Here is a 25245-nt window from a genome sequence, read left to right on the forward strand (position 1 = left end):
GTACGCGCAGGTTTGATGCATGACTGAATTGTATGACTTATGCATCTCGCATTTTGTGATATGACTACCGTATGCCCTAGCAACATCAGGGTCGTGGCTTCCTCAGGCATGTTGTGGATGGCCAGATGGAACACCGTAAATGTTTGGTTCTACATGGGGTGTTATAGATGTCCCTGGGTGAAATTTTCTACACCCTCTTGGTACCAGAGGATGCTCAAACGTCTAAACCGAGTGGATATACATGAGCGCATGAGGGTTGTATACTACTTAGGCCGCGTCTCCCACTGTGTCGTGGTCAATTAGGAGGGGGTGTGGCCTTACTCGCCTGAGGGAGTAGACAATGTTAAGCTGAGTCTGACCAGCTCATAAATGGGTCCGCTATCGACGAGCCGGACCGATATTGGTAGGCGGATAGTGAGGTCTCTTCCACTTACCTAGTTGTACCCTTGATGGGGCGACGACAAGCTGACGTAAAGTGTACTAAATTCCGGTGATGATATCAGAGATGTACAGTATTGATATGGGGACTTACTGAGATGTGGAGTTGCATATTCATCATTTGACTCATTCATTCATTCGTGCACTATCCACTCGGGTTGGTGGTGCGTAATTAATTTATTATGTGTACCTTCGTAATGGTCAGGATTTCGGTTGGGGCCGCTACTAACCTGAGATCAGGAGTTTACCACATTGAGTTTGCGTATCCAAATTTAGGTATGGGACTGGTTTGGATAGAAATCCCTTGTGATAGACCCCATAGCCTACGATACAACATAATATCATCCTGATTTCACTCCAGCTTGGTCATTTCATTCTCATCGCATATTCCATTGCATTCTCAGTACATATCATTTGGTTTCCTATGCTTCTGTTTTGCATAGCCTGAATAAGGTTGATGGTATTATAGACTCGTCAGAATCAGCATATTACATTATATCTGTGGCATATGGCATTTGAGTTACTATATTTCTTCATTTATATGGCCTAGATGAGACTGATGGTATTCGTGGTTCTTCAGAATTGCATATTGTATTACATCCTCAGTATCTGATATTTGGCTCACTATAACTCTGCATTGCATAACCGATTTGCATTGCATAACCGATTTGCATTGCATGCCCTGATATTGAATGACTTATAACCTTGCCAGTATTTTGCTTACGCTGATATTTGTGTACTTGACACTTATCTTGCGCACACACGTACACCACCCTCTAAGCTTTCTATAAGCTTATGCACGATAGATGCGTGCAGGTGATGATAGGACACAGTTGAGCTGAGGTAGGAGTGTGCGGCAGAGCTTCTAGAGCTTTTGGTATTTATCTTGTATCTCTCCTTCATATATTGTACTCAAGTTTTTGATATTAGTGGATATGTGATGATGATGTTGCTTTTGTGATTTAGGTATACTTGTGATTATGCTTCTTTATTTTTTTTAAAAAAATTTCACACTAAAAATCCTCCTTATAAGATCTTAGGATCGGAACCTGGCGTATGGGCGGTGGAAGCCGAGAATAGGGTACTACGGATGCTGTCGGCACTGGATTCAAAGATCAGGAATTCTGTGAGCCCGTTTTCCGAGTTTGGGGCGTGACAATTTGGCTCCAGTTAACCCGAGCTGGGCCAGGCTTGAAGATTGAGCAGAGTGGAATTCGAGTTGGGGTAGCTTGCTGACCGAGCCGAGTTGGGCAAAGCTCGACACGGTTTGGCTTGTGTATAACTCCGTTGTTAGTGACAACGACCACACTAGTTATGATAGCGAGGTATGCTAGCGCCATTCAAAATTGAAACTATTTGCTAAAGCACTTGCCCATGTTATGCAAGATGAGAATTAGCCGTGACCCGGGATACAACTTTGTGAGGGAACCTTGATCATGGTGCCTACCTTAATGCATATGTTGTATATCTAAGCCGTCTATCCATTTTTTCATATCATTTTATGGCATGGGTAAAAAAAACAAAGTAGATCAAAATTTCAGATGGACCACACTACAAGAAACAATAGTGAATAATCATTAAAAACTTTTTTATGGGCCATAAAAATTCTAGATCAAGCTGATATTTATCTTTTCCTTTCATTTAGGTTTGTGTGACCTTATCAACCGCTGGGACGACTAATCTACATTACGATGGGCACTAGAAAGTTTTTAATGACGTGCGTTAAGTGGTTACTTTTCCTATGGTGTGGTTTGCCAGATTTTGATCTACTTCATTTTTTAGCTCGTACCTAAAAGGAATAGGGAAAATTGGTGGATGACATGGATATAAAAAAACATTTTAAGGTGGGCCCAAGAGGCAAGGTCCCACACACATCCTTTGATCCGGGGTCATGGGTTGTAGCTAACTGCTCCCATTATGCAACATGATACATCGGGAAGAACATCAATTGCTCATCAAAGCCTTCAACGAGGATTTCTTAATGATGATAATGCTTGTTAGAAGTCTACCCGATTAATACCTTTTTTCATGGAAGGGCATGACCCAAAAGTGAGGCGGATCCAAACTTCAAGTGGGCCACACTATAAGAAAGGAGTGTAGAGAAATGCCTACCATTGAAACCTCTACAAGGCCCATTGTGACTTTCAAATGCCATTCATACCGTTCATAAGGCTATGAGGTCTCTTCTCATGGTTCATTGGTAGATCTTATGGTTTCAACACTAAGATCATATGTTTGAGCACCCATGTGGGTATGAGGGTGAATTTTAAGGGAAAAAATGTCATAATTCTCACCGTCTTACAGCGTAACCTACTTTAGTTTTGGATCTACCTCATTTTGGAGCCTAACATGATATGACAAAATGGGCTAATGTTTCAATGGTGGATGTTTAGTTCTTGTCATTTCTACCTTGCAACATGTTCAACACTTTCTTTGGTTTGGATGCTTTTGTCATGTGTGGCGGGTACGGGTGGGCGTGTCAGAATCAACAAAATGGAGTAATGTTTCAATGGTGCATGTTTAATTCTCATCATTCCTATTCTGTAACTTGTTCAGTACTTTTTTCAGTTTGTATACTTTTATCACGTGTGGTGCCTGCGTGTATAATAGAATTGACTATGCGGCTCGCAGATACGATGACTGTGACTGTATATGACCAAGATCTGAGCAGATCGATCGCCAATTCAGCCACTTGTAAATTGTTTTTATAGAATGTTCAGGTGATATTCAAAGGGTGTGGTTCTTCTTTTAAAAATAAGTTCCACTTTGCCTTATGTAGGAAATGACTTTTTCAGATACCTGACCATTGTCAAACGAAAAGAAAATACTTACAGTTTGTCGAGGTGCAATTGCAAGAAGCCTTTTCTTATTGAAGAATTGCTTGTATTGAGATAAAAGTCTAGTGCATAATCGTAAACTAAGATTATATTAAATTGACTACGACTACTTCTAAGAAAGAACTAAGCTATGAAAAAAAAATAAAAAAAATAAAAAATGTAAACTGCATGATAATTGATAAGAAAAAACGATTTGCTTTATCGATTTTTCCTTTTATTTGTAGGCTTATTTTCTACTTATATATTCTGTATACGTTTTTTTCTTTTCTTCTCTTCAACCATTACAGTAATTGAATCATTGCTACGTTGATCTTTCAAATTATTCTCTCTTTTTGTATTTTTCTAATCGTTCATCTTCTTTCAACCACCTTCTTTCTCTTAAACTTTTTAGTCGTGTCTGCCATCAAATGACATGTACTATTTAGCTCAATGCTACATGTGTGTGCACAAAAAAGTTATTTGAATATCTTCACAAAATTTTCTGCATGCCATCCCTTCTTCCTTATTATGTAACAACTTATGTTAGTCTCTAATTGGTTAATATGGAAATGACCAAAAATAGGTACAACACAACCTAGCTGAGTTTTGGATCTACATCATTCTAGGGCCTATGTAATAACATGATTAGATAAAATGTATTGATGCAAAAATTCGTTTAGCCCTCTCTGTGCTTGCGAACGTGCATAAAGAATAGACAAGGAAGACCCTAGCTCGTGTCGGGAATCCTCCAATGCCAAGGTTAGAAATTTGGGTCTAGTTGAATGATGATGGTTTAGAGATAGAGATTGTGTGTACTTTTCACTATAGGAGATATTATTTATAAGTGAGGAGAGGCGGTGTCATAGAGCACTCTCATCCTGATTTGATAGTCATTTGATTATAATAAGATTCGGATTCATTGTACAATAAATCTTTCTAAATCCTTAGCCAGAATCTTGAGGTGATTCATGTAGCAGTCGGTGGCTGTGATCTTCCGTCGATAACATGGACAGAGCCGGTTGAGGTCTGACCTGGCCTCGCGGAGGGCGACTTCGCCCCGGAGTGGTCCTTGCTGGGTTACAGCCGGGCCAACATCAATATTATGTTCATCTAAGGATGAGTCTTGCCCACCTTGGGTGGGATAGTTTACTTCACGTTACTGTTTACTGGCAAATGCTTAGTCCTCGTAAAAAAGAAAAAAAAGGTCGAACCCAACCTTTCGTCGTATTTAGTTGAGGAGGTCGACCTCGGCCTCTTCCCATGTTTATTCGAGGAGGTCGTCGTCGGGCCCCGTACGTAATCGAGGAGACTGAGGTTTAGCTTTGTTTGGGTCGTTGACCCGGCCCGTGATTAGTCCGTCGGTCTGTTTGTTTCCCCCGCTAACATGATCAAATAAAATGTACGGAATGGATTTCACGTGAACGTCAAGGTGGTTACGTAGACTCAGTTTAGAGCCCATCTCCGGACATGATTTAGGAAAGTGGACGGACAGGTTAATTTTTTCACAAAAATCACCTTCCCTTACGGTAAGTTCAAGCTTTTGGCAGGTAATTTCCATCTATGACGGGACATTGGTCGTTGGAATCTACAGTGGTACTTTCAATGAGCAATGACCGGAATTACCGTGGCTGGGCCATGCCTCACAAGGACCTCAGATTGATTTTAGCCGTTTGATTCTTCATACGTCAAACAGACCGTCCAATTTAAATTTTAAAAGTCACGCTTTAAGGGAATGTTTTCTGATTATTCCATATCGAAGGTGGGGCAATCATACGAATGGTTTGGATGCCAGAGTGCGCCGTATTCTCTTTCAATACATCCGTATGTATCCTATCAAAAGCTCAAAGTTGAAACTTGAAAGACAATAAAAGCTAGAATCTTCTCAAGAGCACTGGAAGAAGCAGCGCATCATCTCTCCCTCCTAAAACACGGAATGCCCAAACAGCCGTCCATCTGGCGAAGATATTTTTCAACATCAACGGCTGATAATAAACAGAAGTTTCCGGAAACCAACAAGGAAGACGTATAAAAGCCGCTTTCCCCTTTCATCCTAGCAGTTCAAAACCCTCGAAAAAGCTCTAACAAGCAATCCTTTTCTTTTTCGTTTCTCTCTTGCTGCTTTTCCCTTCAACAAGTGCAAATCCCGATCTAGATCTTTGCAGGCAAATGGCTGGAAAGGGCGATGGTCCGGCGATCGGTATTGATCTTGGAACGACGTATTCGTGCGTAGGCGTTTGGCAGCATGATCGGGTCGAGATCATTGCAAACGATCAGGGGAACCGTACGACGCCTTCGTATGTCGCGTTTACAGACACGGAGCGTCTCATCGGTGACGCTGCGAAGAATCAGGTTGCGATGAACCCAATTAACACTGTTTTCGGTAAGTTTCAGCTTTTTGATCGTTGATTCTGATAGCGCTCTCTCTCTCTCTCTCTCTCTCTCTCTCTCTCTGCGATTTTGAGCAGTTTCTAGTTGCATATCTTGAAGTTTTCGTGAGAACTGCGATCAGATAATTGTTTTGGAAGCGTTGTGCTTTTTCTGTTGATTTTGAGTTGTTATTAGCTGTAAATCTTCCCTTTCGATTTAGATCCTCGTTTTTTGTTAGGTTTTAAGATTTGATTCCTTCTTTTCGTGATTTCGGGTTGTTACAAGCCGTAGATCATGATTTCTTTATCTGAAATTTGTTTGATTTTCCGTATTTGAGTTCTTATTGGCTGTTGATCCTGCCTTTTTTTCCCCAGATATTCTTGTTGATTGTTAGTTCTCGATCTGATGCTTCCCTATGCATTGGGTTTTAGGCGTTTAGAGAGATTTTTAGCAGTTATTTGCCGTTGATATTGCATTCTTCCTAGATTGGTCGTTTCATCGCGTAGTTTATGAGTGCATGTAGAGGTCTTAATTTAGTAATCGTTGTACCCTTTTGTTGGTCTGGTTTTTTTTATTTTTTGAATCTGTGCTTGACATCTGTTGATGATGATTATTACTTGCGAGTGCTTGAATGCATCCTGAGTTTTTATTAGCCGAAGATCTATTTTTTCCTAGGATAGTTATATATATATATATATATATATATATATAGTGTTTGGGATCGGAGATGCCTCATCTTCTATGAGTTTTCCGTGTTGGATTAGTTGCCGTAGATCTCCTTCCATGGCTTGCAGATTTTTGTAGACTTGTATGCTTTTATAGCCGTAGATATCGTACGAACTGTATTTGCTGAGTCTTTTGTTAATTGATTTTGGTTGCAGATGCCAAGCGATTGATTGGCAGGAGATTCAGCGATGCCTCTGTCCAGAGCGACATGAAGCTCTGGCCCTTCAAGATCATTGCAGGCCCTGGCGACAAGCCCATGATTGTTGTCCAATACAAGGGTGAGGAGAAGCAGTTTGCTGCAGAGGAGATATCCTCCATGGTCCTCATCAAGATGCGTGAGATTGCTGAGGCCTACCTCGGTTCCACCATCAAGAACGCTGTTGTAACTGTCCCTGCCTATTTCAACGACTCACAGCGTCAGGCCACCAAGGATGCTGGTGTGATTGCAGGCCTCAATGTCATGCGTATCATCAATGAGCCCACAGCTGCTGCTATTGCCTATGGTCTTGACAAGAAGACTTCCAGTGCTGGCGAGAAGAATGTCCTAATCTTTGATCTTGGCGGTGGTACTTTTGATGTCTCCCTCCTCACCATTGAAGAGGGTATCTTTGAGGTGAAGGCCACTGCTGGAGACACCCACCTGGGAGGAGAGGACTTCGACAACCGGATGGTGAACCACTTCGTCCAGGAATTCAAGAGGAAGCACAAGAAGGATATCAGTGGCAACCCAAGGGCGCTCAGGAGGCTAAGGACATCGTGCGAGCGGGCTAAGCGAACCCTCTCATCCACGGCCCAGACCACGATTGAGATTGATTCTTTGTTTGAGGGAATCGATTTCTACTCCACCATCACCCGTGCCAGATTCGAAGAGCTTAACATGGACCTGTTCAGGAAGTGCATGGAGCCAGTAGAGAAGTGTTTGAGGGATGCCAAGATGGACAAGAGCTCCATCCATGATGTCGTCCTTGTGGGTGGCTCCACCAGGATTCCCAAGGTCCAGCAGCTGCTGCAGGACTTCTTCAACGGGAAGGAGCTCTGTAAGAGCATTAACCCTGATGAGGCTGTTGCCTATGGTGCTGCTGTCCAGGCTGCCATCTTGAGCGGTGAGGGCAATGAGAAGGTGCAGGACCTGCTGCTTTTGGATGTCACCCCTCTCTCACTCGGGCTTGAGACTGCTGGTGGTGTCATGACCGTCTTGATACCGAGGAACACCACTATCCCCACCAAGAAGGAGCAGGTCTTCTCCACCTACTCTGACAACCAGCCGGGTGTCCTGATCCAGGTCTATGAAGGTGAGAGGACGAGAACAAAAGACAACAACCTGCTGGGGAAGTTCGAGCTCTCTGGCATCCCACCTGCCCCCAGGGGTGTACCGCAGATCACCGTCTGCTTCGACATCGATGCCAATGGTATCTTGAATGTCTCGGCAGAGGACAAGACAACCGGGCAGAAGAACAAGATCACCATCACCAATGACAAGGGACGTCTGAGCAAGGAGGAGATAGAGAAGATGGTGCAGGAGGCTGAGAAGTACAAGTCAGAGGATGAAGAGCACAAGAAGAAGGTGGAGTCAAAGAATGCCCTTGAGAACTACGCCTACAACATGAGGAATACCATCAAGGACGAGAAAATAGCCTCGAAGCTGGCCCCGGCTGATAAGAAGAAGATTGAAGACGCGATTGAGCAGGCGATCCAGTGGCTGGATAGCAACCAGCTGGCGGAGGCAGATGAGTTCGACGACAAGATGAAGGAGCTAGAGAGCATATGCAACCCCATCATCGCCAAGATGTACCAGGGTGCTGGTGCCGACATGGGCGGTGGCATGGATGAGGATGGTCCCTCGGTGAGTGGTGGCAGTGGCGCTGGCCCCAAGATCGAAGAGGTGGATTAGAGGATGTCTGATCTTTCTAGCAGTGTGTCGCAAACTATTTTCATTTTCCTATCAGTCTTTTTTGTTTTTGTTTTTGTTTTGTTTTTTTTTGGGGGAGATGAAGCTCGAATGTCAGAGCAATGCTGATTTTATTTTGGATAGTCTGGTTTGGCTATCTATTGCATGATGGTCGTGAAAGTAAATATAGTATAAAAGAATGATCAGGATGCAGTCACAAGTCTCTGCTTGCTTTAGTGATGCTTTTTGTGTCTGAGTGCGCTCCCCTGCAGAAATTGTCGTGTTTGGCACCTTTTGAAGTTGGGGCATTTTAAATTGGATTCCTTAGTAGAGATCGCTTTTCAATTCCTAGGAAGGGTATCAGGCCAAAACCAATAGAATTTGCTTGCGTGGAGTAGGTGTGTTTTAGCAAAATGTTTCCCTTTGGATAAAGCTGTGTTTAGGCTGCAAACCCCTTTGACCCCAACTAAAGAGCCTGATAAAGACGGCAGTGTAGACATTAGATTGACAACTTGTATGAGTCGACTTGGACTTTGTCAAGTTCCATCTGGTTCTGAACCTTAAGTCAGCAGTGAAAATAAATGGTGGTAATGGGCCAGGTGATCCGATGGCCCAATGATCCCGACCCGGGTTTAGACCAGGTTGGAACTATTAGCTCGGCCTGTGGGCCAGGATTGGCCCTAATATGCTAGCCATAATTAATTTCCTATCACACTGGCTAACCGGGCAGTTGGAAGCTAGCTGAGGCTCACCGTGATGTTTGTGAGAAATCTAACTTGTCCATCCATTTTGCCGACTCATGTTAGGACATGAGCCCAGGGCATGAGCCCAAAAATGAGGCATGTCCAAAACTCAAGCAGGCCCTAGGATAGGAAACAGCGGGGATTGAACACCCACCATTGAAATATTCTTAGGGTCACTGAAGTTTTGAATCAGGATAATTTTTTTGTGTTTTCAGTTTATCCGAGTGGGAATGACCTTTAAATGGTTTGGATGGCGTATAAACATTACCGTGGGCCCCGAGAAGGTTTCCACAGTAGGCATTTCCATTCCCACTGATTCATGTGTTAACATTCAACTAACTTCATATTGTGTGAATCACTTGTATATTGCGATCATGACTCAAAGGAAAGGGATCACAATGATATACACTAGGTTTCACACCATGATTAATTATTAAGCTCATGGTCATCCTAGATAATCTAGTTAGACACCCTATCAATCATATAAAGAATTAGTATGATAAACTATTTCTTAATTCATGCTTAAAGTATGATAAGATTTATTTTGTCCATTGAAAGCTTGTGTTGATTTGCATTTAATACTACACTACACACCATTTCATCATTAAATTAGTGTAATAACCAAGACTGTTTCTCAAAAAGAGTTAAATTCTACAAAATAAAGACCATATGTTTGTATGAGCAAAGTGGAGTGCCTAACACCCTCCTTCTCAGTAACTATGATCCTTACCCCAAATCTCTTGATGCAAATCAAAGAGTCATCTTAAGGCGTGACATCTTTGGATCCCCTCTCATAGCGTTTCTAATGGGTACCGTAGAAATGGCGACTCTAGCCAAATATCACACCCTTTCAAACGTACTAGTGCAAAAGCCATCGAAAGAGAGACCCGTAGAAAACACAAGTTGACTCTGTTCGAGATCCAATGTCCGCAGTGGATCATCAGGTTGTACATCCATCAATCGCACCTAACGGCATAGCTAGCAAAGTTATTTTCTTTATAAGAAAGCAATGATTACACCGGTGTGTCTGGAGTTAAAGTCTAGCACTTGGTCGTTGTTTTGTTTATTTGTTTATTTCTTTTTCGTTTTTTCTTTTTAGAAAGAGTGGGAAAATTCTAAGCCGTCCATTTCAAAACAGTCCACTTGACCAACTTACAAATTAATGCAAACCGTACACTAGCTAAATCGTCTCATCATGCACCCGATGCATAGTGTATTTCCACTCAAATACCAACACCTCATGCATGTGGGCCACCCCAAAGCCAACCCTCTTCTGTAAACAAAAACAAAAAAAAAAAAAAACAAAAAAAAAAAAAGGAAAAGGAAAAAAGAGAGAAGAAAATCAATAAAGCGGGAGGACGTCTCCCTCTCCTTCATAGCTTCTTCCTAAAGTAATGGAAGCATGGTGGGTCTTGCACCCACCAATGTCCATTAAGGTTTCGTCAGTAGGCAATTCCCTACTCACCTTCCGCGTTGTGTGGCCCACTTTAGGTTTGAATCCGCCTTATTCCTCGGCCAATGTCCTAATATGATCTAGCATGATAGTTGGACAGGGTGGATTTCTCCCAAACAACATGGTGAACCCGACCTGGTTTTCATCTCACGAAGACCTTGTGAATAGTTCCATCAGGTAATCTACATCCTGCATGCCGTCTGCCTCCCGGCTTCTTCAACTATACACAAATCTCCCTCTGATTATTTCTCCAATTTTCCTCATCACTACAACCAGCGCCTTTGACCCAGCCATCTAACCATCCATCTAACATATCTCAACTACTCAACAAGCAGCTCACCCGTCTAAACCCATTAAACCTATCTGATTCAGTCATCTCAGTCCATCGAAGCCATCTGGATTAGTTCAACCAAATACCTAAGAATACATATCTTCAAATCCAAAATCATACAACGGTTCATCAGAGATCAACCCATTTAAAATCCAAACCCGAATTTGGATCTCACGTGATTAAGCAAATGTAAACGAGCAATCATAATGCACATATGATTTTATGCGAAAAAATCCTTGTGAGAAAAAAACCATGGGACAAAGCGACGATAAATTATATGAAAGCAAAAGGACAAGATGAAATCACTTACAATAATCTAAAAACCCTCTTTTACCTTCCATAAGCCCTAAAAAATGTCTTCCCTCTTTAGAATAGCCTAGGAAAACCTTCGCTTAACCATAATTCAACAATTACACTCATATATAGTGTCACACCTGGAATACGAAACAATTCTCACAATTCTGCAAAACTACGCACTTCTGTCGACGGAATCGAAGCCACATTCGATCATATTAATTTGGACCCCAAAATAGTCCAGCGAGCAAAGAAATAAATCGGGGATTTTTCGATGAGATCGAATAGGCCGTCGATGGGATCAACAATTGCTCGATGAGATCGAATGGGACGTCGATGGGATCAATAGCATTGACAAACCCAGTTATAGAAAATTTTAGACATCTGATAACAATCCCACCTATCAAGGAATGTAACGCACGTGTCTATGAGAGATGTGAGGGTCGTAAAGAAGTGGTGTTGTTAAGAGATGTGAGATGTATGAGAGAGAGAGAGAGAGAGAGAGAGAGAGAGAGTCCAAGGCAATTAATGTCTCTCATAGATGGTGTCTTGGGTGTTTGCGTTAGCTAGGGTTTTTCAAAGATGGGTGGGCCACATGCAAAGGTGGCAGTGTGAGATGAGAAAGGGGCCCATGTGAAAATGTGTAAGAAAAGTTTTAAAAAAAGGGTGGGAAAGAAAAGTTATGAGAGATGTATTTAACATGAATAAAGAGGGCCCCTAATGGTTTGGATTGTGGGGTGTGCCAACATGTGTGAAGAGGTATTTTGCATTTGTAAATACGTGGGTTAAAAGGGAAATTGTTGTATAAAGGTATCGTTTGAAAATGTTAGGGCCTCTTTGGGAGTGTGGATTGGAACCCCCTGGATTTGAAATCCTCTTGTTGTGTTTGGCACCTTAGATTAAGAATCCCTTGTAATCCAAATGTAGCTATACAAAATATATTTACAGGGGTTTGAATTTAATTACTAAATCAACTTTAATATTTCTAATTAGAGTACGTATGTAATATTTGAGACAATGGTTGTAATTAGCCCGTTGCCGGGTCTAGTGAATAAGCCAAGTCTCTTGAAAACTTATTTGCGATCTAATTTGATCCAGACTCAGCAAGACTCATCCAGTCAACTAAACTAGTCGATTGACTCAAACCAACTTCGAGTCACTCAGCAAGTCGTTATAAAAGATTATATGCAGAGGGTGGAGCTAAATCTACAACCTCACCCACAAAATACAAGTCCATGAAAATGCTTATGTTTAAAATTACTTATAATTCTAAGTATCTTTATACATCAATTAATACATGTAGGATTTGTAATTAATAATTATTAAATATTGAGTTAAGTTGGGTCAAGTCTTCGAGTTGATTCGACTCGGCTTTTGATTATAGCAAATGGGCATGAAGAACGCGTTTCTTCATGGAGATATTGGGCGAGTCAGCCCAACTCACTAAGTCCATGAGCTGATCTACGCGCTTGGCCTGGTTCAATTACTACTCTGGTCCGAACTTTACACTTGACAGGACAGCCAGATTTCTGGGCCTGAACCCTGATGGGACAGGCCCAAATATCCAACGGCTAGTAGTCCGGGCTCTATCCCTGATGGGCAAGGGTAGCAATGGGCGGGTGACCCACCAGGCCCAATAAGCCTGACCCAACTTTGGACAGGCCTTCGACATCTTGGTCTGTGGACTGGGCTTGGGCCTGGCATGGTGGGCTCATTAATATCCAGGTAGGCTTGGGCTTGAGCCATTTCAGCCCAACCTGCCATGCATGTTTAATATAAACCGTTGATTTTGTTCCTCTAGGTGTCTATACCTATGTGCATGTGTGGCCCAGCTGATCAATGGATAATTAGGAACATTCAAATAGGGGAAAAAAGGATTTTGTCAATTTCGGACCGGGCAGGGTGAGGTCGGGCCACAGACATCACGGTGGGCCCCACGTGTATTTGGTAGTGTCCTCGGTTTTAGAGATAAAAAAAAGTAAGCATCAAATCAAGCATGGGTGACAATGCTGCAGTTACCAAAGGAAATAATTATTACCCATTTGCAATGTATTTACGAAGGTTTGGAAAATCAAACAGACAAACAAGCCCAAAGTGTCGGGCCAGGCCTTTAACCACGCTTGGACCAAGCCTAGCCCATTGCCATCCCTACTGATGGGCCAGCGGTAGAGATCCAACGGTCTGGTAAAACCGAAACTTTCCAGATGCAATGATCACCGGCTTTGATGTGGTTTTGAGGAACGAGATACTCTACAACTATTGTAGGAAGAACGTGTAATATTCGACCTATGTGGGCCCACCATTATGTATGTAGCATCCGCTTTGTCCATCCGTTATGATATCACGTGTTAGGTCCAAACCCCAAAAATCAGGCCGATCCAAAACTCAGGTGGACCACACCACGGAATACTATGGATGCGACAACCGTAGGAACTTCCTGGGCTTGCTCGGTTTTATAAGCCATCCAAACATCAGGATGCGCCCCACCGCATGAATTTAGAATTTTTAGGCGTGATTTTACATTACTCCCACATTGTTGTCCACCTGTGGTTTGGATCTGCTGATTTTTATTTTTTTTCTTTTATTTTATTTTTGTAACATATTGAGGGTAACTGATGGACGGCTCGGATTTACAAGGATCCGAGAGCCCATGGTTAAGTGATCCAACACGCTGATATAAGGGCCAACCATGGATGGCTCGTACACCTAAAACCACCAAGATAGAAAGATCCTAGCCATAAGATATTTAGCCTTTTACATAATTAGTATTCCAAGGATAACATAATCTATCTCAGAGTGATGAATGTGCACAGCGGATAAAATACATAAACCAGGATAAAATACATAAATCAGACCCGGAAAGGGATTAAGGTAATTGTTTGGATGCATGTATTTGCTTGTGAAAGCTTTACAGGCTATAAACAAATTACATAAATCTATAAAAAGGCTATAAACAACTTACATAAATCTATAAAAAGTTATGTTTCATAAAGTCTTTATAGCAAAAAAGAAGAAGAAAAAGCAATGCAAATAAAAAGTTATGTTTTAAATTACAGGTAAAGTCTTTATAGCTCAAAAGACTTCCATCGTATACTTTCCCCCTACCTCCCCCCCACCCTCCCTTTTTTTTTCCACACACACCTGACACACCTACGCACACACGCATGCACTCCCCCCCTGCCCCCCCTTTTTTTTCCACACACACCTGACACACCTACGCACACACGCACGCACTCCCCCTTTTTTTTTCCACACACACCTGACGCACCTACGCACACACTCCCCCCCCTTTTTTTTTTATCACACACACTTGACACACCTACGCACGCACGCACACCGTATTGGGATTTCAAGGATTTCACCACCTATGGATATTGAATCGAAGACCTCGTGTTGAAACTCCTCATAGTCTACCACTGAGGTAAGGACTCGATCCCCCATCGTATACTTCCCTTGATGCTCTCCTGTCACTCTAAACAAAACTTGTCCATTATCAAATGGACCACACGACGCCATTAAAAACTTGTATATTTCATTTGAGGACCACTAAGATAGGTGGAGGATATCCAATCGGCTTAGTGTGTGCATGCATTAAAACTACCTTAGAGTCCTTTGGAAGGTAGTTTCACCGCCCAAGCTCTAGGGTATGAACACTTACTAGTTAGCCAAACATGATTACTACTTAAAAGCCAAACAAAATTGGACAGTCTGTATGGATATGCATGGATGTCACACGTGGAGAGGTCAACCAACATCATCAGTCAAGTACGCTATACCGTGAGATCCAAGGCACTTATGACCCCACCCCGTGGATTGCTAACCCCTTGAATCAGGCAGATCCACTCATCAAGTGGGCCACATAACAAGAACTGTGATATGACGAATTGTGTGGCACCTGACCCGTGATCTGATGGGATTGATGATCCAGACCATTGGTCTGTAGAGTCCCACTGAGCATGGACTCTGCTCCAAATATCTGCCAGATTGGAAGCTACTAGCAACCACCTCCTGGTTTTTCTCCACCTGAATATGGACTGCTGGCTCATTTCTCCATCTGTAGGCCACAAATCAAAAGGGTAATGATCCTACCATAGAGACTTGGGTCAGTGAGAGGCGGCTGATCAACAGTTAATATTCCTACTAAACCATGGTCCCACTTATCAGAATTAAAACCCGCATACGCCAGGCAAATATGTAGGCCCCACATCATACAATTCCTCCTGCATCTATTCTACATACCTCAGCATTACAAAAAATAATAATAAAATAAAATAAAACTCAACACTTCTACCCTGAATGGCTGCCCTGGTCATAACCGTCTGGCTTGCAAATTAGGTAGAGAGGCCATGTCATCCTGGGCAGAGCATGCTTCCAAAGGAATCAAAAATGGTGTTTGGAAGCGCATCCAAACAAGCCTTCTTTTGGGTGAGATGCAACTTGTAAGTGCCTTTAGTTTGGTCAAAAAAGATAGGAAAAAAAAAGAGGAGGAAAGCACTCACATCCTTTTTTCACATGTACCCACCACACAAGCCCCATTCCCATTGTCTAAAAGGTTCCAAGCTCACCTAAGCATGGGTTTAGTACAAGTGGGGCCCTCCTGTCGGCGGTCCAGACCGTTCATCCGGTTGGGTTGGGCCGCATTGGTGGAAAGTACTAAAATCAAAATAAAGCCAACAGAACAGTCTACATGCAATAGGAAGGAACATCGATGATGAGAGGCAGGGATTGCTTCATGGAAAAGGATATTGGTGCATTGCCTAGTGGGGCAAAAGAGAGGTAAAGATCTGGATCATTAGAAGGCGGACCCCACCAACACTGAACAATGGTGATATCCATGTAAATGGAATGCGAGAGACTTGAGGTTTTCTAACCTGAACATCAAGAGAAGGATTAAACCCAAATTGCCAAAATCATGAAAAGCTAACATAAACCAATCTAACTATCCATCTGCAGATGGGTACAAACATTCCATCATAAATATCTAATATGCCATCAACCTGCATTCTAATCAATCCAAATTCATGAGATTATGCATACACACATATACAGACCCTTTGTTGTTTGTAGAGCACCGGGATCAGAAAATAGTCGTACAGTCTCACTTGAAATTAAGCTAATTGTCAGCTTGATCGACAAAACCAAAAAAGGAAAATAAATAAATAAATGAACTCAAAAATAAAAATTTGAGAACTATATTGTCTTCACAGCAAATAGCTGCAATGATTCGAGCTTTCGGCCATTGCAGATTCATGTGTAGACATGAAAAAATAATATAAAGACAGCATCATCTTTTCTACATTTTCCCTGTAAAAGAAATCAATTTCCATGAAAATCTATGTTTCTCCTGTTGAAAAAAAAAAAAAAAAAAAAAAAACACACAAAAAGAAGAAGAAGAAGAAATGGAATCAATTTCCAAAAGAAAATAACTACGTTTTCCCTTGTAAAATAAATCAATTTCCATGGAAATCTACATTTCACCTGCTTGAGAAAAAAAAAAGTAGGCATAGAAATCAATTTCTTCAAAGAAAAAAGCTAACTGTCTATTACGATTGAAAGAGATGGCTCTTGTTGTTTGAGCATTCGCCTTTTAACACTTCCACGAAAGGAACGCTACAAATAAAACAACGAAATTACTATTAAGATTCTGCAGTTTATCATTTCCTGAGGATTTCATGGGGGTTCTCCATGTCCATGTTATGGATTTTCTTTAATCAAGCGGGCTTTACAGAGAATCATTTGACATTCCCATGTTCGTATGGTATTTGTAATTGGGCTATTCTTTTTCTTTTACAGCATGAGCCATTTCTATAAATAAATCAAATTCACTAATAGCTAAATACTTTTCCCTGTAGTGCCTGTTTGGAATGGTGGAATCCAAAAGGTAGATTTGGAAATGAAAACATTCAAGAGGAAATCAGTGCAAAAGAATCGTAAATAACCTGTTTGTTTTAGCATATTCATGATTTATATGGAAATGTGGATAGGTCAATGACCAAAAAGTGAGAGCTCTCTCGGAAAAAAATGTGGAAATCTCCATTGCTAATGTCTTTTTTGGGAAATAAAAATCACCATTTTTTAAGGAAAACCATGGAAATGGAAATCCATTGGCACAATGCTTTTGTTTTCAGAAATAGTGGAAAACAACACATATGAGGAAAACAATTTCAGTAGATCAATAAATGATTTACTTAATGCCTTAGATCTATAACTTAATAAAACTCTTAAGTGCTTATAACTTGTAAGTTACCTATAGAATATAACTTACAAGGAACTTGTAAAACTATGACTTACATTCGAGAACTGATTGACCAAAACAATGAATAATTAAATAAACACTCATAACCAGATCAGGGAGGACAGCTTTATTCCCCCACTTTCTATACCATATGCTGATACATGTGGCACTTGCATGATGGTCCAAACCATTCATTCTTCAGTGACAACCATGAACAAAGGAAAGAACGATAGGAGAATACTAACCATAGTTCAAAAAGCCAACTCAGACTTGAACAGCCCCAGCATTTAATTTAATAAATAGATAGTAGTGATAAATATTTAAAATGCGTGATGCTCATGCCAGCCGGTTGGAGGGCTAGTTTACTGTCCAAACAGCCGATAATTTTCTCCCTAGCATGCATATGTGACATCCAACTCATCCAAAGTGGCTCCACAGGGAGATCACCAAATGCGAAAATCAACCCAATCCACTGATTAGCTGGGTCATACCTGCAATTTTTTAAATCTTTTAGGGGTCATTTTAAAGTGAGTAAAATCAAAACTACTAGGGGTCGATTCACTCATCCAACCTTCTTTAAATTTTCAGGGTTGTTTCAATGTGTGAAAAATCTCATTTATGTAGAGCTCTTTACAACAGGTAAACTATTTTAGTTGTAAGGAGTTTCAGCCTATCATCCTTGGGTACTAGGGAAGTCTTTACAAGTAAAGAGCTGATTGTGTTTGGGTATTGGTAAAGAGTTGCCAGGACTCATCACTCAAAAAAAGGAGAGTTGCCAGATCCTTGCCTTCGGATGGTTGGTCACAAAGAAAAGGATCCTGACTGTCGATAATCTGAGGAAGAAAGGAATGTGTTTGGTGAACATCTGCTTGTCTTGTATGCAGTCGGAAGAATCAGTGGACCATCTGCAGCTCCATTGTCCCTTTATCTCCTCTATTTGGGACGATTTCCGTGCCCGGTTTGGTGTCTATTGGTGCTTCCTGATACTGTGGCTTCGCTCTTTCATGCGTGGCATGGGCCAAAGCTCGGTAAGCAGCGGTCCAGGCTGTGGAAAATGGCCCTTTTGGCAATCTGGTGGGCTGTTTGGGAGGAAAGGAATGGCAGGTGTTTCAGGGATACCGCCAACTCTGCAGGCCTCGTATCCTCTAGAGCTAAAAGTTTTTATTGTCGAATGGGCTGCGCAAGTCGAGTCTCTATACATCTATGATCTTCTTTTTTTGGGCGCGTAATGTGATCTGCTCTCTCGGCAGATATGTAGTTTTCCTTTCTTTCCTTTCTGTTTTGTTTCCTCTTTTGTGTTTTTAATATTAATCTAAGTTATCTTTTTTTAAAAAAAAGGAGAGTTGCCAGGACTCTTTCAATGGTAACTTTTTTCAACCTATCATCTTTGGGTACTAGAGGAGTATTTAGAAGTAAAGAGTTGGTTATATTTGGGTAGTAGTAAATAGTTGCTAGGAAGCAATTTGCAGGCATTAGCAAGAGAGCTTGAAGCAGTAATCACATCAGCCATGTCATGATGACACATATGCGCAAGACCTCAGGCCCATTTGGATGCAATAGAGGTTCTAGCTATATACTTATTTTGTCAACGTCTGATTTCCACGGTTGCTAATAGGCCTGAGACAAGTGAGAACAGCCTATCCAAAAAACCAAGTAATACTCTATCCTCGAAAAAAGGTAGATAAGCTATCTTGGGTAGCAATTTATTACAGTATACCTCGTGTGTGTTGTTTTATACACATGCATCACCTATGCCACTGTCAACCGCCCACATGTGCATCATCTATCTTCAAGCACCACACATGTGCCAACATCAATCTTCAAGTGACCTACACGCACCACATGTGCCAGATAAACAGAAAACCTTCCCCGTCCAGGGTGTTTAACAAACAACATGCAGTATAGGATAATAGGATATCTATAGGACAAACAAGCCTCCAACACATCAATTGAGCTGGCCCCATTGTGAAGTACTACTTAAATAAACAGTTAACATAGTTTTTGTCTACATTTGGATGTAAATAAATAAATTTCTAGTTTTTGTCTACATTTGGATGCAAAAAAATTCATTTCTTTTACACAGTCAAAGACAGTCTGAAAAGAGATGCAAACCCTTTCAAACAAAAAGGCACAGCTGCAGTCTACACAAGAACTCTTCACACATATCCAAACGAAGCCTTACACCAAAAGCAAGCAAAAACCCAAATAATGTAAACTGTGTACATAGGTGGGACTTCACCAACATCTACACGAAACCTTACAAAAAGAAACCATTGACTAGGCAAGTTGACTTGATTTGAGTCACCACGGTTCAAATCGAGTTGGCACAAGTCTTCTAGGGTTGGAAGAGTCACAATCGCAAGAGAGTAGTTTCGGCTTGTAATCTTCTTGAGTTGAGTTGTTGAGTTTTATGATTATGATACTAACCACTTAAAAAGTGATGTAAAAATATCACAAAAACCTTGTTCATGATTTTTGCACAGCATCTTTTACATGGTCAGATTGTCTAACCCTTGTTATTTTTAATCTATGGTCCATCTATAGCCTTGTATGAATGAATGGCTTGGATCATCATACACGCCCCATATACGGTATAAACTATAAAAATAAGATACAGATGGGTGATACAATGCATGCACCAAAAGGTTGTACAGTTTTCCAAGTGGAGGCAAGTGAGACCCCTGGTTCAGTTACCAATAGAATCACGCATCAAAAGGCAATTCCATAGGAATGCTTATGCACCACAACGCAATTTCTAAAATAAAGGCACCAGACACATCCAGGCACATGTGGGAAAATTGCCATTCCATGACAGGAAAGAGCAGTACCCTACAACCTACAACATTATGCCAAAAACACCGATCACCATATGCTTGGTGTCCAATCACTGGGGCAAATTTGGAACACCATTCCCAGGACATTCCTAGGATAGCTATCATGGCAGGACCATCACGCGCATTCACATTATGGGGAGCATAGTTGTTCAATGACAATCAAGACCTTGGATTTTATGTGGGAGTTCTGCTAAAGCCCAAACCACACCTCTCCATGCAGCAAGCAGCCAGGCATGCCAACCTGTCAAGTAGGTGGGACCTCCAGCTAAAGCATCAGTTTGTCTAACCGTGTACATAACCTGGTTCGAAAATCCAGCTTATCAAGCTCGTCAGGTTGGATACAAGTACAAAACAATGCCTATTTAAGAGAAAATTGTGTCCACGATCAACGTGCATGCGTGATCTGAAATGAGCGGAGTGGCCTGATGTTTAGATCAGACATCTAAGAGGTGGGGCCCGTGTGATTATTCATGGCTCAGATGTCCCCCCAGACGGCATATGGGCTCAGCAGAACATGCAAACGTGAACATAGCTGGAAGTGCACAATATACGCACCCAAGTAAAGGCCATCCAAGGAGCTCATATTGATCATCTTCGTCACCTTCACAATTCATGAGACCACGATTTACGATCACAACAAAGCATGAGATAATTGAGAAGACCAAAATCTGATCGACTTAGAAAGATAAACTGAATAATAGTATAAGTCAAATCAGGGAGCCAACATCTATCCTTTGCCATGATATATCGATATTTCTAGAGCAATGATCACCTACACCCTCAGCATGCTAAGCTAGCATGCAGCTCTATCTTTCCCGACAACGTGTCACTGTGTAGGACATCCAGCCCAGCCATGTAGGAGGTGCCCCCTTCCAAAAAGACATCCAGACAAAAAAATCAGGAAGGTGATCTCCATGGAGGGGGCCGGGGTCAGATGTCTAGCACATGTGGCTGGAAAGAAAGGGCTGCATACCTGCGCTAGCATGCAGTGGCCTGTAGTGACCATTTCTCATGTTTATAATATTGAACTCAAAAATATAGAAAATCTCTATTTCCAAAACCAACCATAAACTTCATCAATCATGTAAATCTTTTAGCTATTTGGCTAAATCAACAACAAAGAAGACATGGTTATCAATGGAATGTATAAGAAAATTAACTCAAATGTAATCATGCTAATTGTCAGATTCACTGTTTATTTTATACTAAGGAAGAGATGATAATGGCTTCATTGGGTCCCAGATCTACAAGATGACATCCATACACTACACATCCATCATGATTCATGGATGCCTATACAACATTTCACCATCATACTTGGTAGAGATTTTCTGGGACAGATCATCTTCAGGGCATCAATACATCCAAAGACCGCAAAATTGGCAAGAAAGCAACGCCTATAAAACGTGCCCACAAAATGATCGTAACAGATTAAAGAAGAAATGGGATTTAAACTGAATCACAGAATTGAAAGTTAAACATGGAAGAGCGGTAATGGTTTTGTAACGTTCTTACCATTTCCCTAAGAACTTGTGCAGCTCAGGAGCAATCCCAGCCAAATGCCAATCAGATGCCCAAAAACACCATAGCCTTCCGCAGAACCACGTTGCCAAATATGGTAAAAGGGTGCACTTTTCAATTCATAGATTTTCATTTTATGGTACAGAGGTAGTACACACACACCATGGCAACCACCCTACATTTTTCGGCCCCTAGCCATATCAAGTTAATAGAAGCTCATTGGCACTAAGGTGAGGGCGTAGGCACACACGGACTTCATGCTCTTCTTCTGGTCCCACACGGAGTTTTGGAACCATAATCTCTAGGACAGTACCCGTCTCATCATAGTATGCTTCTAGCTTAGCATCTTCTGGAATTCGAGTTGTGAGCGGTATTTCCCTCACGAACTCCCCTGGAGGGCAGTGCTCAGGAGACGGATCCGTGAGCTTGAATGTCCTATCATGCCTCTTAATGAATGGCATCCGAGCTGTACTGACACAAAGTATTTTCACAATCCCATGAGTCATAGTGTTCCTCCAAGATACTTTCACTCTCTGGAGATCAGAAAAAGGCAAGCTAACCATTATCAAGTACCCTTCTTCATCCTCATAAATAGTCTTTGCAGCTGTTACTGGCCCGTATGTATGCCTCATTACACCAGAGAAATCATTCAACCATGGTGGCTCGATTGGGTGCATCTCGATATCTTGAACTCGATCAGAAAATGAATTTGTCAAACCACAATCATCTTCATTGCCATGTGGGAAGAAATCCTTCCTCCGTTTGTTATGGACGGGAGAGAGATCCATCCCGTCCCCGCTAATGTGATTTGTTGTTGACAAATTCAAACCTGCCCCATTAAGCAACTTCCTTGAATTTGGATTTGTAGTACTTTTCAAAGCAGGAGCCCTCTCAAGCTCAAACTCTGTGTTCGGAAGATTCCTCCACGACCCAAAATCACTCGCTTCGGTTGGTATCGAGAAGTTCAAGTCCCTGCCCGTCAGCTCCATCCACTTCTTGCGATCAACCTCAGAGATCACGGCGAGATTAGGCGACCTGACAACCTCGATCCCATGCACACACTGTGGGTTAGACAGGCCCCTGTACTGCTTCCGCTGCATTCTATGAGATCGAACAAAGCCCTTATCAACACTGAATGGAAACTGTGGCTCCCCCAAACGTGAATGGCCATTCATGTAACTCCTCAGCTGCATCTTACCCAACGCATTCTCTGGCCTTTCCTTGAAAACCCACATATACATGTTCTCCATATCATGCTGAACCAGGAAAACATCGAGCCGGAGGTCTGATTTATCAAACCCTGACACGCCTGTTGCATCACGAGTAATCTTACTCTTGGATTTCTCGTTCAACACCGGCTTGAAGTAGAAATTGAAGAAAAACCAGGCCCCCCAGATGCTATCTCCCCGTTTAGCGCACTTACGCCCAGCCTTAGGGAGATTGAGGAAGGCCTCAGTCTCATAGATCTGAGGCCCAAGGCCAACATCCAAGATGTCACATATGTCAGAATTCCATGGTGGGGGAGGTGGGCTCCGCTCAGCTGACAAGGGGAGGTTTATATCCGGCGGACGAGAGAGGACAACGGAACGACTCAACTCTCGGTCACAATCGTCGTGGGATGCTGTGGCGCTTGAGTCCATGGAGAGGAGAGTCGACGGGTGGTGATTCTCCATCGAGAGGGTCGTGAGGCGTGCTTCCCCCATCTTTCCTTATCTCCTTTGAATTTTTCCAAATCCACCAGACTCAACAGAAGCATCTCACAGAAAACATCACAAATCCATTCCAAAAGGCCCACCTCAGAAAACCCAGCTAGAGATAACACCCAAACACCATCAAAAACACCTCCATAAAGAAACCCTTTTGAGGAGCTTCAGAAACCCTAGAAAAAGAAACCCTAGAAACATCAATCAACTAGAAGAAATAGAGATTCCATAAGCTCCAGAAATATCAATCAGCAGGTAATAAAAACCAAAACCCCATCTTCAAAACGCCCAAAACACACCCCCTTGCAGGAATTTCAGAAACCCTATAAAGAAACAATCAACCAGTAAAAAAAAGGAGTGATATTTCAGAAAACCCAGAAATACCAACACAATCCCCCAAAACGACTTCAACCAATTTCACAAACGCCAACCTAAAAAATTAGAATTTTGAAAAAAAGAAAAGAAAAAACCCACCACGAAAAAGATAGAAATTTCACCAACCCTAACAAAACAAAACCCTAGAAAACATCAATCAACCAGCAATAAAACCAAACCCCATCTCCAAAATCCCAAAACAAACAACCCCTCGTCATCAATTCCAGAAACCCTGACCACAAAAAAAATTTCACAAACCCTACCAATAAAATAAAATAAAACCCTAAAACATCAAATAACGAAAAATCCCCAACACAACCAGATCAAAAGCCTAGGAAAAAGCCACAAAGGATGGAATCTTTCCGAATATTTTCGATCCAAACCATAGAAAAAGAGAAACCCTAGAATATCCTGAAATCCACCAAAAACAGGAGGAAAAAGCAGCAGCTCAATCCCATCTGTAGATCTTAGAAATGTATTAGAGAAGCGAAAAAAAAAAAGGAGGGTGTAAATTTCTATAAAAAAAAAAAAGAGAAAACAAAATCCTAGAAATTGAATCTCTCTTCTACGTTACCTTCTGAAATCTGTTGCCAGCACCCAACCCTGGCGTTTTTCCATTCGTTACGTGAGAGAGATGGAGACAGAGAAAACGGTAACGGACTCTGAAACCGTCTTAACGGAGAAATGATATGGCTACTCGCTCTGCTAGCCGTTTGCGTGGGTGGGCATCTCCCAACACGTCTTAATCTGGTACGTGTGGTGAGATCCTGCGCGTTCATCAGGTTGGATTCGCTAGCCATGTTCTGTGGCCTACCTGAGAGTTTGAGTCTGTGCGGTTATTAGGTGGGCCATTTTCGTGTGTGGAATTCTGACCGTTGGTTACTTGCTGGCAAAACGCGTTTTCAGGGTCACCGCGTGGGGACGCGGCTTCCCTGTTATCCCGAGCTCTGTGGGGCCGCCATGATGCCTGTATTATATCCGGAAGCTGAATGGGTGGTGACCCATACACCACCCATCTTGGTGGTGTTGGCATTGTGGGACCCAATGTGATGTATGTGCTTTATCCACGCCGTCCATCTGTTTTGTCAGCTCTTTTTTGGCTATGATTCCAAAATTAAAGTAAATCAAAAGCTCGAATGTACCACACCAAAGGAAACAATGGTAATTGAAACATAACCATGAATTTCACAGGAGCCATGGATGTTCGGGCAGATATTTGTGTCATCGCATGACCGTGCAATCTTGTAAATAGGTAGGATTGCGTATAAACATTACCATAAAAGTTCCAACAGCAGTTATCATCGTCATGTTGCTTCATGTGGTGGGGTTTGCCTGAGCTTACTCTATTTTTTATTTAACACCATGAAATAATTAGAAAATAAATAAATAAGTTATAGATGAACTCTCTCTCTCTCCCTCATGGGAACTTCTAATGATGTCTAGTTACCTGGCCGCACAGTGACACATGTCGAATATCAACACCTTGCATTCGGTGGGTCTCTTTCAGTACATGGGATATTC

General features: G+C 41.9%; 2 protein-coding genes across 3 annotated transcripts; one reads left to right on the plus strand and one right to left on the minus strand.

Moving 5' to 3' along the window:
• Positions 1 to 5298: 5298 nt before the first annotated feature.
• LOC131243664 (heat shock cognate 70 kDa protein 2-like) lies at positions 5299 to 8471 on the plus strand. Its single transcript, XM_058243163.1, has 2 exons — positions 5299 to 5634; positions 6503 to 8471. The coding sequence occupies exons 1-2, from the start codon at positions 5421 to 5423 to the stop codon at positions 8236 to 8238; spliced, it is 1950 nt and encodes a 649-aa protein (XP_058099146.1). The 5' UTR covers positions 5299 to 5420; the 3' UTR covers positions 8239 to 8471.
• A 12821-nt stretch (positions 8472 to 21292) lies between these two features.
• Positions 21293 to 24628, minus strand: LOC131243665 (uncharacterized). Of its 2 annotated transcripts, none has more exons than XR_009170172.1 (2): positions 21641 to 24261; positions 21293 to 21522 (listed from the first exon to the last, which is right to left on the minus strand). XR_009170172.1 is itself a non-coding variant. In XM_058243164.1 (2 exons), exon 2 carries the CDS (start codon positions 23347 to 23349, stop codon positions 21847 to 21849), a length of 1503 nt encoding a protein of 500 aa, XP_058099147.1. In that variant the 5' UTR covers positions 23350 to 23525; positions 24299 to 24628; the 3' UTR covers positions 21293 to 21846. The 2 variants fall into 2 exon arrangements, 1 of the variants encoding a protein (XP_058099147.1); XM_058243164.1 differs by adding an exon at positions 24299 to 24628 and having other exon boundaries at positions 21293 to 23525.
• Between the last annotated feature and the right edge of the window lie 617 nt (positions 24629 to 25245).

This window comes from Magnolia sinica, chromosome 4 (assembly GCF_029962835.1).
Source record: "Magnolia sinica isolate HGM2019 chromosome 4, MsV1, whole genome shotgun sequence".
Taxonomy (NCBI): Eukaryota; Viridiplantae; Streptophyta; class Magnoliopsida; order Magnoliales; family Magnoliaceae; genus Magnolia; species Magnolia sinica.